We start from the raw sequence: 15,457 nt of genomic DNA, 5'->3' as shown, positions 1-15,457 counted from the left end.
ACTTTGTCCTTACCTTACACTTTGAAGAAAACACAGTTTTAAGGCTTTTTCATTCTGAACAAGGGGGATAATAATTCAAAAATATAATTTTAACCATAATTTAGAAATATCTTTCATTCACACTCACACAATCCCACTGTCTGCATCTGGAAATGAACTAATAAATTAGGGATATCAGGTGCCATGAACTAAATGAGAATATAAAAGGTCATTTTTTTCCCACTGATGAAGAAACTGACTAGGAGCTAATATAAGTTCATGTTTTCAGTTTAGCATAGATACCATTCCTTTGACTAAGCAGGAAAAGGGAATACATAAATTCTGAAGCAGCATTCAATAATCAATAACTCAACCCTTTGCTTTCTAAAATGTCCTTGTTTAAATTTGGCCCGGTTTTAAAAATGTCAGTATCTCTTGTAACCATACTTGTCCTCTGAAGCATATAACTCAGATAAAGAGGTGCTCAGACAAACTCTCTAGATTCCACAGTGACCAAGTTTAGACATCATTAGACTGCTTCTAAGCAGCAAAGATCAGTTTAAAGGAATGTATTGTACAGAATCTCCCAAATAATCTGTCATGTAGAAAGATTTCTAACATTTCTAGCCTTAGAAAAATACCACTGTAAAAATGCTACTTCAAGATGAATGTGTGGTATAAGGCAAAAATTTGCTGTCAAAATTAAGAGATGCTGGACATGCTACAAAATCTAATCATATTCAATGCTATTTTTTCAAAGGTGTGATTTCTACAACAAGGGCTGATTTAGACAGAGAGAATCAATCAACATACGAAATTATTGTTAAAGCAAAAGACGGTCCAGGGTCTTCTGGGGATTCAAGCACAGCTACAGTCATTATCACTTTAACCGACATCAATGACAACTTCCCAGTATTCAAACACCGTAAGTACAATGCAAGCGCTGTATCATTTGGAAGCCAAGAGTTGACACAACTATAACGAATTTATGTCAGAGTTCATCACAATTCAGCTTTTCTTAAAAGTGGATGAAAGAATCTTACATATTCAGAAGGTCTTCCATATTTCAGCCCTAGTACATTTCCTGGATGACACACACCTAGAGGAGAAAATAAAAATCAGTATTAATTTCATCACTTTGTACAATATCTTGACAGTTTTGAGAATTAATTATACTTTTACAAAAAATATATCAAAGTGCTGTCTGTAGAGATATATAATGCTGACTTCTCAATGAAATATTTTTCTATACACCTATAAACTAAGAACAATTTTTAACTAAGTTCTAACTTCCATGTACACACTCTTTATGTCTTTTTTGTTGTTCTTCTTTTAACAGCATCATTTCACTTTAAAGTTCCTGAAAACATTTCAGTAGGAGGAGAAGTTGGCAGAGTCAAAGTAGAAGATGTTGATGAACCACAACATAGAAATACGAAATACAGTTTTGTCAGAGGAGATTACAGGGACACCTTCGAAATTGTAGCAAATCCATTCACAAATGAAGGAATTATTAGGCCAAAGAAGGTACTTTTCCAGTAACAAAGATGATTCTTTTGTTTTTCCATGTGTAACAAGAGTGTTTGATTCAGTTTGGGACTAGCAGCAGGAAAAAATAGAAATGTGTGGAATTCAGCATGAAATACGTTCATTCTGAAAACCTGTTCTGTAAGCCCTGTGAAAAGAAAAGCTGGTGATTTACCAGTCCATTTCAACTGCCAGTCCCAGGAAAATCTAGAATTGCTGCAGTGTGCAATGGAGACTATGTCAGATATTCAGGTTATGCACTTTGGGCTCCTCTTAAACTTCAGATACTTGGATACTTCAAAGAGTCAGTGATTTTAAAAGTTGAACCAACTGACCAAGTCAAAGAATCTTTCCCTTCTCCAGCTCAAGTGAAACCAAAGCAGAAAATGTGAACTAGTCCGCCTGAGCACTCTTCCAAAATGCTCTTTACAGTTTGGCACTTGCTCCAATCAGAGCCACAGCTCCCTTACTTTCCTCAGGGTGTTTTCAGAGCTTCCCAACTAATTCCTTATAACTCTTAAAGATGGCCCAGACTCTCCAAAGCCTTTATTATAGCGTGCTCTTTGTTTTTTAATTCTCAGACCTACTTGATTCATACCAAGGGACATTCCTGTGTTATGCAGAGCACTGCCAAGCCAAGAGTTCATTGATTTCATTGACTTACAGTAAAAAAAAAAAAAAAAAAAGAGGAGAGGGGACTATAAATCACCTCTTGTAATCCTCAGATTGACAGGAATGTGTTTTTCACTTCCAAATATGTCTCTGTAACTGTTAAGACTAGAAATGTCATTAAGAAGAAGAGAAAACTTTAAGGGAAAAAAGAACCAAGTATTCCAAGACCAGCAGTAAAGTCTTCAGCTGTGGTCACACTAGATGTGAGCAGCTTTCCTTCATCAAATGCAGCCCTTCCACTGGTCCTTCCAGGACCTGAGGAAAGCATTGCTTGGAACTTCTGCCCGGAGGAGGAGCAATAAGAGACCCCACACATACACACACTGGGTGCTTTGGAATCAACTCATCTTTTAACATGCAGTGGGCAAAGTTCACCCCACTGTTTTGTAACATGCTTTTGGCCATGCACATGTTGTAATTTTAAATATGCAGCCATGTGAGATAAAATTTCAACTGCTAGATATGCACTATCAGTTCCGTTTGCAATGTCTACTTTAAGAGAAAAACAAGAGTCGCCACAATTAACTACCATGTATTTCACGGTGCTTTTATAATATCAGGCAATAGTGCAAAGGGTTCCAAACTTTGAAATGAGTGATAGCTTGGGCACTTCTTACTGCCCTGGCTCCTGGCCTTCCTTCCATTGTGTGATTCCTTTTATAATCTCAGTCAATGGGAAAAACAAGGAAGCGGATGTCGTTTATCACTGAGCGCCCCAGCTATCAGTCAGTGCAGCTATGAAGTCTGCCTTGAATGACTTCAGAACAGCAAGCCAGCCAAGAAGAGGAGAATCTGGTCCCCAACCTTTGAGAAAAAGGAGCTAAACAAGTTTTGGTAGCTACAGAACCATAAAAAGAAAATTATTTAAACCAAGAAATACTTGCTGAACTTAGAATACTGGATGAATCTGTTCAAAACCAGAAGTTGCTCAAGCCACTCTATGAAAGAGAATTTCAGTTTGGAAATGCTCTCCCAAGAGTCTAGCTAAGACGCAATTTGGCAATATTTCCAAACACGAATTAGAGCACAGAGCTTAAATTTGCATAGATAGCTAATGCAAAGCTTACTTAGACATCTCCAAAGGAAGAATATCTGTGTTTGTCTTTTTTCTAGCCCCTGGATTTCGAAAAAGTAGCAGAATACAGGTTTGACATTGAGGCAACAGATCCTACAGTTGATCTTCGCTATTTTAAATCCGGTGGCTCTAGGAGCATTTCAACAGTCACCATTGAAGTCACTGATGTTGATGAGCCTCCTGTCTTCACTAAACTACCATATGAATTTAAAGTAAGGGAAAACGATCCAGAAATAAGAACACTTGGTTCAGTCTGGGCACACGACCCTGACGCAGCTAAACGGAAAATCAGGTAACGTGACACCAGCTTTAGTAATTCTGTTTTAAAGTGGAGAATTCGTTAATGATTCCAAGAATTTGATGAAGAACTGAGACTTTGGCCCTATTTTTCAGAATCTGCATGCCAAAAAAAAATCCAATTTGATTTTTCCGGCATTGCAGCCATGGATATATATGGTAACCAACAAATATGAACATAAATTACATTTACCCATGTAATTACCACATTAACTTACTGATAAAACATTTGCACATTTACAGGAAAATGCATAATCCTGGATATCTTTACATTGTTATAATTTATTGTTACATTTCTTATTGTAATAACTCTCTCAAGCATATGCTTTAAAAAGAAAATAGACTTCTGAAACAGCAAAATACAATAATCTGGAAACTTTTCCAACGGATATATTTCGTTCTCACAGCTTACATAATTTTAGGGAAATATTCTGAGATCGCCTGGTCAAGATATTAATGTAATTTGTCACACAAGAACTCTCTGGCCTTCCACTATGAAGAACTGAAGTGAAACACAGTATTATCACCCTTGCATTGACATATCTCTTTTTAAACAAAAAAACAGATTTATTCGACGAAGAGCTAGTCCTAATGGAGACTATATTAGAGTATCCGATACTGGAATTATTCAACTTCCCAAGCCCCTGGACAGAGAATTCAGTTCCTCATACAACATCACTGTAGCAGCTCAGGAAATCCTTGAGGATGGTAAGTGCTATCCGCTTCCCTATTTGAAAGAAATCAGTGTACAGCTTTACAGCAGGACTGTAGCTGATCAAAAAAGAAAGCCGCCACCTGACAGCCTGTTTCCACTAAGCTACGAATGAAAGAGATGCTTGCGGGGTTTGTACAATAATCTTCCAAATCAAATGAGTACCTACAAATACGTTAAATAGAGTTTTCAGATTTGGCCCCTAGCTATTACGAAAATGCATTCAGTTTGTTACAAGGAGTAAAAAGGGCAGGAAGCAGCTTGGGAAACAGGGATAAGCCTGTGGTTAGAGCAGAAACATCCCAGCCAGCTTCATCCACTTACACAGAGTTACAAAATCCCCCTCTCACACCGCTGCCCAGGGAGCATCGCTGCACAGGGGTCCCTGCATAGCTTCGCTCGAGTTCAGGAAGCAGGGCAGGCCTGGGGGCCAGTCCCAAGTCGGTTTGGGGGAGGCCAGCCTTTTCTGGAGGGTGAAAGATATTTGATAACATGGACATGGCCTGTTCTGTGCCTGTTGCCTTAGTGCCAGAGAACGATGCTGGATCCCATAGCCACACAGTGTGGAGAATCAGGAAGCCATAAGCAATTGCCATTTTCTTCCTCATAGATCCTTGATGATTTAGCCCAAATTGAGAGTTTTTAGAAAAATATCTGAATGTGCAAAAGGAAAAGTTTCAATTAATGATGGAGCTAGAAACTCTCCATATTCATCATGCAGGAAGCACAGAGGTGGACACAAACAGTGGAAAGGGGGAGCTAGACAGCACTGAGATTCCAGACATCTCAGAGACCTGTACTGTTGTTGTCATTTCAGGACGTCTTTCTGACAGAGAATCACACGCCCAAGTTCATGTAATAGTTACTGATGAAAATGACAATGCTCCAGAGCTTATTTATCCCGAGGAACCCAGAGTATGTGAAAACGCTGCACCAGGAAAGGTGAGACAGGAAGGAGAGTTTTTCCCTGAAACCTGAATTACCTACTTGCAAGCTCAAGCGAAAGATGTCTTAATAGAAGTTAGTCTCAGTTTTCATACCCAATCACGTGATCATTTCACTGACTTCCAAAACATCAGCAGTCAGAAATCTCTCTTCAGGACTTTACACTGTTGGAATATTGACTTTTATCTGGTTACGCACGTGGACTGCACAGTTCCTCTCCCTCCAGGCTTTTAAGTATGTACGTGCACTAGCAAGTGAACCGGGAAGGACAGTCAGGCCTTGCAGAGCGAAAATTAGCAATTTGGTTTTATCACACAAATGTTCATACGTGATACTGAGAATGAAACCATTTCAAAATACTAAGAGAAACATTGCTGCGTATAACATCATTGTAGTATTCATCAGAGTGCAAGTATCTGCATGCACAAATAGTGTCAGTATTTGTGTTTTTAAATGTTTGGCCTCAGACACAAATATTTAGCCCATACACATAATGTTTGTTTAATTAAGAGACTTTGTCACAGACTGGACTCTCTGATGGAATCTGTTAGAACACACAAGGTATTACTTCACCTTTAATTTAATTTTTAAAATACCTTTGAGACATAATCATACACATTTTTTATATTTTATACATCTAATCTACCCCAGGTTGAGGTTTTCAAAAACAAGCATGTCATTCAGGAGTGGCAGTCTCAACGACATTCAATGAATGAGAGTCATACTTCTAAGTAAGTTGAACACTTTAAAAGACAGCCATCTTAGGTATTTAAATGAGCCGTATGTCTTTGAGCATAAGACTTTTTTTATGCTTTAATTACCCAAGATTTCCTCTTTTGTTTCCCACCTGTGAATGAAGGGGCAAGACTGCTCTTTTTGAAGACCTACAAGGAAATTACTTGCCTTGAAAGAACTTGAAGAGGAGCATCACAAGATATCTTTGTCCTGCCCTTTACTGAAGGGTTATACAGGATACACAGCCCAGCTCTAACTTAAATACTGCAAGTGGTTTTATCACTAGAGGCAACGTATACTGAAAATTATGACCTCTTCCATCTTTGTAGGTAATCATCAGGATTTCAGCTACTGACAAGGATGAAATATCACCTAGAGGTTTCTTCAAATTCTCCCTGGCCACAGAAGATAGCAACTTCTCCTTGGTTGAGAACTACGGTAGTGTATCCCTGCAATGCATTTTCTCAGCTAGCCAAAGTGAGACACTAGGACACTGGGAAGAAAACCTATAGCAATGACCTATGATTGGTCTAGCTGAGCTAAGTAACAATTTATTTTTAGAAGCTTAAATTACTGAAAAAAAATGTTGTTTGTTGCCACCTAAGCTTCACTGGGTTCCCTAAAGGCTGTCTCTGTCTAAGGGGAAGACGTACCAACTGACTGATAATCTATAAGGAAAATCTGGTAGAGATTATCACTTAATTAGATGTCGTTACTTCTTCCAGATAACACAGCTAATGTCACTGTCAAATATGGACAGTTTAATCGTGAACTTGCCAAAATCCACTACCTGCCTGTCATCATCTCAGACAACGGTGATCCTGAGCTCAGCAGCACAAATACACTTGTCATCAGTGTCTGCAAGTGTAATGAAAAAGGCAACTTCACTTTTTGTGAGGAAAGAGCTAAACAAGTTGGAGTTAGTATACAAGCACTGGTGGCAATTTTTATCTGTATCTTCACAATCATTGGTAAGTATTTGACTTCTGTAATGTTCTCTGACTTCAAATGTGGGGATTGTTTTGTTTTTTCTTAACTGAGATCTACAAAAGCTTCATGGCTATAAAATGGTCACAAAGGCAGAAATACTGTAACTATTTGATTCATCTCACTTCCTCTTCCTATTTGGCCTGTTAGCATAGTTTCAGCTACAAAGCTGTTCATTCTACTGTAAAGGCTGAGTCACTGGAAAGGTTATTGCATGTATGCATAATATACTTGATTTACTGTTACTGGGCTCACATGCAGCCATAAAACAGGAAATTTGTGCTGGGGCAATAACAATAGGATTCCTGTTTCCATAGCTGAACTAGTCTGGAAACCCTTTAAACAGTGCAGTGAACATACATACATAAATAAATCTGTAACAAATCAGCAGAGCAGTACCTATTTGCTGCCTTTGGAATCAGAGAGAAGGGGCAACAGTTTTTCTTGCTTGAGAAGAGGCCTCCTTTGCAATTACCATATAAAAGTAGCACTTGATGCCTGGCATTAAAAGATTTACCAGTGCAAGGCAGTAGTTGATTCAATGAACTTGTGACACGATGCATTTGTACTCCAGCTCAAGAATCAGTTGTACAATTCCTGTACAGACTGAACTACTTCGAGAACATAAAAATCCTACAGTTAAACAGTATTTTAAACTATTTTTTTTAATAAATGTGTTAAAAAAAATTCACTCCGGTAAAAAAAACACTTCAGACTGTGTTACATATCTTAAATGCATTTCGTTTTACTGCCTTACTTCTTTATTTACACGTGCTCATCTAAGTTTTCTTTGCAGTAATCACATTGCTAATTCTTCTAAGAAAGAGACACAAGAAGGATTTGAGCGGTCTTGGGAGGAATGTGGCAGAGATTCATGAGCAGCTTGTCACTTATGATGAAGAAGGTGGTGGTGAAATGGATACCACCAGCTATGATGTATCTGTACTCAACTCTGTCCGCAAGAATGGTATAAAGCCAGAAGCAGTACCCTCTCCATATGCACAAGTCCAAAAGCCTCCTGGAAAAATAACTTCTGGTGCTGGAGAAATGGAAATGATGATTGAGGTTAAGAAGGATGAAGCCGACAATGACAGGGATTTGCTGCCATATGACACACTTCACATTTACGGCTATGAAGGTGCCGAGTCCATTGCAGAATCTCTCAGTTCTTTGGAATCAGGCTCCTCAGACTCAGATATTGATTATGACTTTCTAAATGACTGGGGACCCAGGTTTAAAATGTTAGCTGAGCTGTATGGATCAGAAGCAAATGAAGATTTTGTGTATTAAGTTCAAATTAGCCATGAATTTTCTCCCTTCCACTACAGACAGCCATGAAGAGCCTGCCAACGGCCAAAGAAGAACTCACAGCTCTTCACCCAAGCCATGCTAGGATTTAAACAGACACGAAAAAAAACCTAACAGCAGTAGGGTTAAAAAGAAACACACAGATCATGTATATTGACTTCCCCCAGCACTGCTATCCTTGCTAACACCCAGTTCTTTCCCCAAAATTGCTGCTCGAGGACCTACTTAAGTCTTCTAGGACACAACTCCTCTCCCTATCCAGATAAGACACTTCTCCTTAAAAAGTGCGTTTGTCCCCAGTTTCTCCTTCAGTCCTCTCCTGATTTACTGTTTTCATCAACATGCATTGAAGGTCACCATCCATTGGAACAGAAAGGTTCGGTGGCATTGGGAAGGAATGTTTTGAATAATCTCCTGTATCTCCAGCCGGCTGGTTTGCCTGGCCCTCTTGTAACATTTTTATTGATATTCCACACTTATGCTTACCCAGCAGAGGAGAGGAGGAACATATGGTCTATCACTTAATATTAGAAATTATTCCATCACTTTCAAAAAGAGACATGATTTTTCCTTCTTTCCATTAATTATTCTTGCTTTATAGTCTTCTACTACATATATGAGCTACTAAAGATAAAATTAGACAGGATTTTTAGATGCACAATCTGGTTTCATCTGTCATTTTTAACAGCCTGATGATGATTTCAGGCACCCTTCTGGCATGCTAGAATTTGCTCTAGCTAGCAGCAAAATTGTTTTTTCTTGCTGTAAATAGGATCTCAGTGTTACTCAATGGAACATATCCTGCAGGGCAGGAAATGTGGAGATCAGGGGAATGTTAAGACTCCAATACTGTAAATCTCTCTAGATGGCAACATAGGTCTCTCTAGATTTCTAAAGAGGTTGAATAGTTTTTTATTCAATGTTATTAAAGCAATTGTATTTTTTCAGGGACAAACAAATGAAGGGCCTCATTACTGTGAAACTGGTTTGATTTTTTTCTAAGCAGGTACTGTAAAACAGGTATTTTCCACCTAGGAAAATATCATAGACTTCCAAACCAGAATGCTATACACCCACACATTTTTCTGCATAAAAGAACAGCAAATGTAAGTAAGGTTTTGGAGCTGCCACTACTTTGTCCCTGGTAAGCGTGTGTTTAGTTTCTCGTCTGATGAAGAGCCACAGAATGAACAGAACGAACCTTCCCATGCATGAAGTTAACCAGCCAAATAAATTTTGTAAAAAGTGGGTCTCTTAGGACAATGGCCTGTCTCTGGCTTCTGGCAATGCAGATTCCCGTTGCCTTCAACAGGAACAGAGCCCTACCACACAGATACTCAAATCTGCAGAATCTGTGCTGGAGCTGTATGTATTAGTTTAGTTGATGTGATTATTTAAATTTGGTAGCTAACCAAATAACACTATATATTTTTTTTTCCTAAACCAGTATAGTGGAACCTCATAAATTTGCTTTTCACTTATTCATGTCATCTCTAATTTACACTCCCTTCACCAAAATGCTTTCTTGGCAGGAAACAGCAATGCACTATAATATGGTCTCACATTAGTCCTCACTACTGTAAAAAGTTGTCCAATACAATAATTAGCTGGACACAAATGCCTGCTATAACGCAATCACTCAAATTTTCAAATATGAACTAAATGAAAACGAAGGAGAATTCTGCCCCATCAGTCAAATCAGCTTTGGATCACATCCTTTACAAAAGAAGTACATTTTGAGATGACAGCCTTGGTTTTCTTTTTAACGTGTTCATTCTCTTCTGTTTTGCTTAATCCAGTCAACAATGTATGCTATTGAGGTTCCACATATTAGTATATTATAAAGAATGCTAACTAATAATACTTACAGTTTAAGGTTTCCATCAGTAACTAAGGTATTGGCTATCAACAGGTAAAGTTAGTTATGAAATTATTTAGTGCAGTAAGTAAATTACTTTGGTAAGCATCATCCAGATAGTATTACCTGTAATCGCTATTTTTAAGCCTGTTTTATAAAGCTGTTTTAAGGAACACTGTATCAGTTTCCATTGTATAAAGATGTTTGCACTGGACAGTTTCTTTTTATATTCCTGTACTGTATTTTTTTTAACTACATAAAAGCCAATCTCAAGCTTGAATTTTCTGTGCATTAATGAGTTTCACACAGAAGACAATACCAGGCTTTGTACCATAGTGAACTCAACCATAAAAAGACAGTATCTACGCTCTAAGCAAACTCGGGCTAGACACAAATTCACCAAAGGGTTTTCTGTAAAAGAAGTTTTCTCCCACTCTTTGGAAAGCTGTCACTAAAGCTCCTGGGTAAGGAAGAGAAAAGCCTCAACAGTGCAGTCTGGTTCCAGCAGCTGGTAAGGTTGAACCCTCTGACTTTGGAGGACTCGTGTCTGCCAGTGCTACAGGACACATTCAATTTCCAAGCAGATGTTGGGTATTTTAGCAGCCAGGCATCAGGGTGATTTTGAACCACCTGAGATCCTGTCCTTCTTTCCTCTTGGAAAAGTACTCCTCTCACATGGTAAAGAACATTGTAGACTAGAAAGTACTCATGCCCTGGGTCAGGACATACAACCCGCCTGCGGGGGAGCTACACATATGCCCACCCCCTGAGTGGTCTATCAGTGTTACCTCCATGGGAAAAAAGGGTGACACCCCCAGCACCACCACCCCGGCCCCTGGCCTGCTACCTTCTTCTCCTCTGATCTGCTGCTACAGACATATGCAAGCAGGATTACACTATAATACATAAAAAGCTCCAGCCTTCCTCAAAAAAAATTACCCTAAATTTGAAGCTTGAGATAGCACAGTTTCTTTACCATTTCTTTTTGCTACTAATAATGACTACCCCAATATATTCCCAAGATTATTCTAGCGCTTTAAAAAAATCACATCAACTTTCCCCAGATATGGCACTTAAAATTTACAAAGCCTGGAATAAAGCAAAAAAGTTCAATTCCTTCACTGCTAATTGCCATGAGCAAACTCCAGATCAAACACACTTTAGCCTAAGTTGTATTAAAAACACAATAGATGTGCTAATTATGTTATAATGAAATGCATTTTTCCATAGAAAGAATTTGATTAAACAGCTACTTGCAACTTGTAGCAGAGATTCTCATAAAGGTTTTCATTATTCATTTAATTAATATGCATTTTAATCTCTTATCCCTAAAAATATATCATGAATTATTATTTTATTATATTCAGATGCAGAAGTTCATGCCATTTAATAAAGGGGTTTACTCCTACCTCATTAGAAATTTTTATGAAATAATGACTTGTGATCAGAATCCTTGATATCTATCAAAGCAGCAATGAAAAGCTGTTTGCATATTAACACCTGGCACCCTGCTGCACTCCCCAGATAGGTCAGGTAGCCAAGGTCCTGTTATCAAAACATGTTTCCACTGTTCAGAGAAAGAAAGAAGAATTGTATCGGGTATTATCCGATTACAGTCCAGTACTACTGATACACTGTCAGGAAGAATATAACAGCAAATCCAGTGAAAACAGAAAGATTAGTTATAAAAGGAAAAAAAAAATTTTCTGAGTTCTTGTTCTTCAACTAGTGGGTTCTTCCCTTTTATCCTTTCAGCAACAAGGGCTCAGAATAGCACCAGAAGGGACTAGCCAACGTGGCAATCAGACCTGATGAAGCACAGGTATTGTCATCCAGCCAAAACTAAATGTAGTGAGCAAGTCACATAAAGCCACACTGGTTTTTTGGAGCTTAGAGTTCAGAGTACAGATCCACCTATATACATTTATTTTAAATGTTTTCACTCCTATGCATATGTCACATGTGGGGGAAATGCTCTTGGTGGTAGTAAACATGCAGATATACTACCCTATTTGATTAGAAATAATAGTTACACTTATTTGCATTATATTTCAGATGGGGCTAGGACAGAAAAAAAAAATAATCGACCATCTTTCCTGACCTATTCTCCCTTCCTACTTTTTTTTTAATAAATGTTTCAAGTTTGAGGGAGTAAGAAATAAAACTCTTGTGTTTTTACCTTCACATGCTCCTGGAATGAAAGAAATCACCAAGGTGATATCTTTCCCATTTAAGAAGCTATCACAATTTTACTGTAGCACATCATCAAGTCTTACCAGGAACTGAATAAGAGTCTGATCAGATCAAAGTGGATGATTTAGCCTAAATCTAGCCCATACAAAAGCATGACAGAAAACAAAACGGCAAAGACACCCTTTTAGTCTGCATCAGAAAAAGGAAAACAAAACCTGCAAAACTCTTTTATGAGCAATGAAAAACCCATGGAGCTTTGTTGACCTCCCTCAGCTTCCTGACTTTGTTCCTGCCTGACCTGAAAGAAAAGGGAAAAACAGCATTTCCTTCCACTTATCCCCAGCGAGGGGCTGTCCCACCTGCTTTCCCACAAGACTCTCTTAATTCATTCTAGTTAACCCCTTCATCAATGCCACAATCAATCACAAATCTCTACATTTCTTTCATTCCTCGTTAAAAATGAACTCTACTTGAAAGCCAGCACTCTGAATGAAGTTACCAAAACAAGCAGAACAAAGGAAGGCAGAGTTCACCAGGCAAACGCATCTAAAAAATAAGCCAAATAAAGTTTTTTCAGAAAGTCAGTAAGACCTGGACTGCAAATGGTTCAAGGAGCATTTCTGGCAGCCTCACTAGAGCTCAAGGCCTGACCTGCAATGCCCTCTACAAACCTGTACATCCTCAAATGGAAAGGTTCGAAAGGAGACATCACGTAGCCATCCGCTGCTCTGACCTGCAGAAAACCTCCTACATTGCAGGTATTTCTTGGGACAATGTCTACCCACTGCAAACTACTTTTATGCAGCTGGGGCAGTACAGAGAAAACAGACTGAAACGCGAGTCCAAATTTCATCATTTTAAAACGCCTTTTCTGAACAACTTCCCATGCTTTCTTGTCCTCATTTAAAGAGCAAACCCGAAGAACGTAAAAATGTTGAAAAGCTGAAAGGAACCTGAAGTGCCAGACTTGTACCGCTGCACTTACTGCGCACAATACATCCCACACCACAGATGTATAAATGCACCCTAATGCAATAGTAGAAAATCACAAGCGGATTTAGCAGGGGTTAATGCTGTCAGTACTGTGCCATTTCATAAAGGGAACGAAGGAAAAACCAAAGGCGGAGCTGCAGGGCCCGCGGGCTGCATGGCCACCAGCGAACGCCTGGGGGCAACCGCAGCCCAGCGCTCCACAGGGGCCGCGCCCGCCGTGACTCGTAACAAGAGTCGGGTTTTGCCTTGAATGAGTATATTTGTGCATGAACACATGCATTATCCACTAGTCATTATTTTTACATTATAACCATGCAGCAAAGCTTTCCCAAGTAGCCATAGAAACAAACCAGAAAAAAAAAAGTACCATGAACCCGCCAGTGACCACCTAGAAGTTGAAACTATTCACAGAAATCACTTGTCACACAATTACAGATTAATGGCTTCATGAAAGTCAAAGACTCCTTGCAAGTGGATTTAATTCAGTATTTGTAACCAGTAATTTAATCAGCCTTCATCCTCTCTCCTCCTGCTACTCCTCTAGACAGATTCTTTTAATTCTGCTGACCCACCAGCTCTGCAAATCTCAGCATGGGGTACGGTAGGAGAAGCAGGCTCTGTCCGCGGGGCCCAAAACAGTGCTGCCTGCAGATCTGCAGGATGAAGTCGAGCTGGTCAGTCACAAAGCAATAGGAGCAAATACCTGTGCCAGTTTCAAGTCTGTTTATAATATTTTACTGGGCTAAGGTTATGATAAAGGTTTATGGCAGGGTAAGTGATTCTGCACACTGGCAATCTGCTGTGCCCCCACAGCATATTCAGCAGCTGCTTCTCAGTCCACCACCTCGCCTGGTCACTCCTCTCTCGCCCTCACAGCCAGCTCCAGCCTCGCTCTCTTCCTCCCTCTCTGCACAGTGGCAGCTGTGATGTCCCCCTGTTCTGCAAAAAGCCTGGTGCTCCTTATTTCATGTCACCCCCGGCACCACATAACCACGTACAAGCTGTGCGGGATGACTCTGACACCACACTGCTGAGAGCCCCAGCAGAGCCAGCCTCCCTTAGGAACAGGCAGAACGACCCAGCTGAAATGCAGACCTCTGAGCACCTATACAGCTGATATTGGCAGCACTATGACAAAGGACTTGGCAGCAGCCACCACCTCTCCAATCCCACCTCAGTCTTAATTACTATTTTCCCATGCCACACACTGAGCTCTCCCATCCATGTCATACCTCATTCCCCAAATGCAACATTTTGCCTGATCCTCTGCCATTGCCAGCAACAGTTTGCAAAGCACTGACAGTGGGAGGGTTGGGAGTCCCAGCACTCCCCCTGAACTTGGTGACTTTGCAAAGCTTTGCATAAGAATATGCCCCAAAACAGCTCCTTGATAGCAAGCAAATCTTGCTAGGAGGGGGGAGTGGAGGGAAGAGAAACACAGCAGCACCTGACTTTGTAGGTCAAAAACAGCAGAGGAAAAAAAAAAAGTCACTTCTCCCTCTGATCCAAAAAGTTGTATTATAGAAAAGTAGCAAATTGTAGCAAATTCTCTGTGAGCAGAGACCAGCCTGAGGGACAGGATTCCTCATTCCTCAGCAGCAGCTGAGCCACCTCAGCCTGCTCAGCCCACACATCTGTTCCGCTCATGCACATAGGTCCCATCCTGTCACCATCTGCTCCTCTTTCCTCCCACAGATGCTGTGCACAACACAGCCAGCGACCAGGGCCCTGCGAGCAAACCACACAGTGACCGCAGGTCCCACCCTGCCAGGCCTCCTCCGGTAGAGACCAGAGCGCGTTTCACCAATATGTGCAGCTCACAATGGCTGAGGATTTCTTCCTATAACTGCAGTCCTGGCAGATTGCCAAGAAGAAGTGACAACCTGAAGCCTCCAACCAGGTCAGCAGGTCCTGCGCCACTTGCAGGCAGCCCTGCTTGTACAGCCTTGGCCTGCTCAAAGGGCGGCAAGGGCAGGTTTTGTGCACCTTCCCAGACCAGCCAGCACCAATGTCAGTGAAGCTGCTGCTGTGATTTACCATGCCTTGGTGTACAGCAGAGTAGGTGGCTTCCTGGGTGAGGAATTACTGTTTGAACAGGAGGGAGGATGGATAGAGATTATACAAGTATGTAACACAGCTGGGGAGATTATGAAGGTCTCCTCTGTACCACTCAGTT

At 40.2% G+C, this 15,457-nt stretch overlaps 1 protein-coding gene across 1 annotated transcript in view; it reads left to right on the top strand.

Annotated features, from left to right (window-relative positions):
* CDH5 (cadherin 5) overlaps positions 1–10,375 on the top strand; it is a 30,073-nt gene extending 19,698 nt beyond the window's left edge. Inside the window, exons 5-12 of the mRNA XM_068411573.1 lie at positions 740–904; positions 1,319–1,506; positions 3,292–3,545; positions 4,116–4,258; positions 5,080–5,204; positions 6,272–6,380; positions 6,668–6,913; positions 7,726–10,375. Coding sequence (XP_068267674.1) covers positions 740–904; positions 1,319–1,506; positions 3,292–3,545; positions 4,116–4,258; positions 5,080–5,204; positions 6,272–6,380; positions 6,668–6,913; positions 7,726–8,219 — 1,724 coding nt within the window. The 3' untranslated portion in view covers positions 8,220–10,375. The remainder of the gene's footprint in view (positions 1–739; positions 905–1,318; positions 1,507–3,291; positions 3,546–4,115; positions 4,259–5,079; positions 5,205–6,271; positions 6,381–6,667; positions 6,914–7,725) is intronic.
* The last annotated feature ends 5,082 nt before the right edge of the window (positions 10,376–15,457 follow it).

The sequence above is a fragment of the Nyctibius grandis genome, chromosome 12, assembly GCF_013368605.1.
Source record: "Nyctibius grandis isolate bNycGra1 chromosome 12, bNycGra1.pri, whole genome shotgun sequence".
NCBI classification, from domain to species: domain Eukaryota; kingdom Metazoa; phylum Chordata; class Aves; order Nyctibiiformes; family Nyctibiidae; genus Nyctibius; species Nyctibius grandis.
The sequence above is the reverse complement of the archived record's forward strand: the minus strand, read 5'-3'. Positions and strand labels throughout refer to the sequence as shown.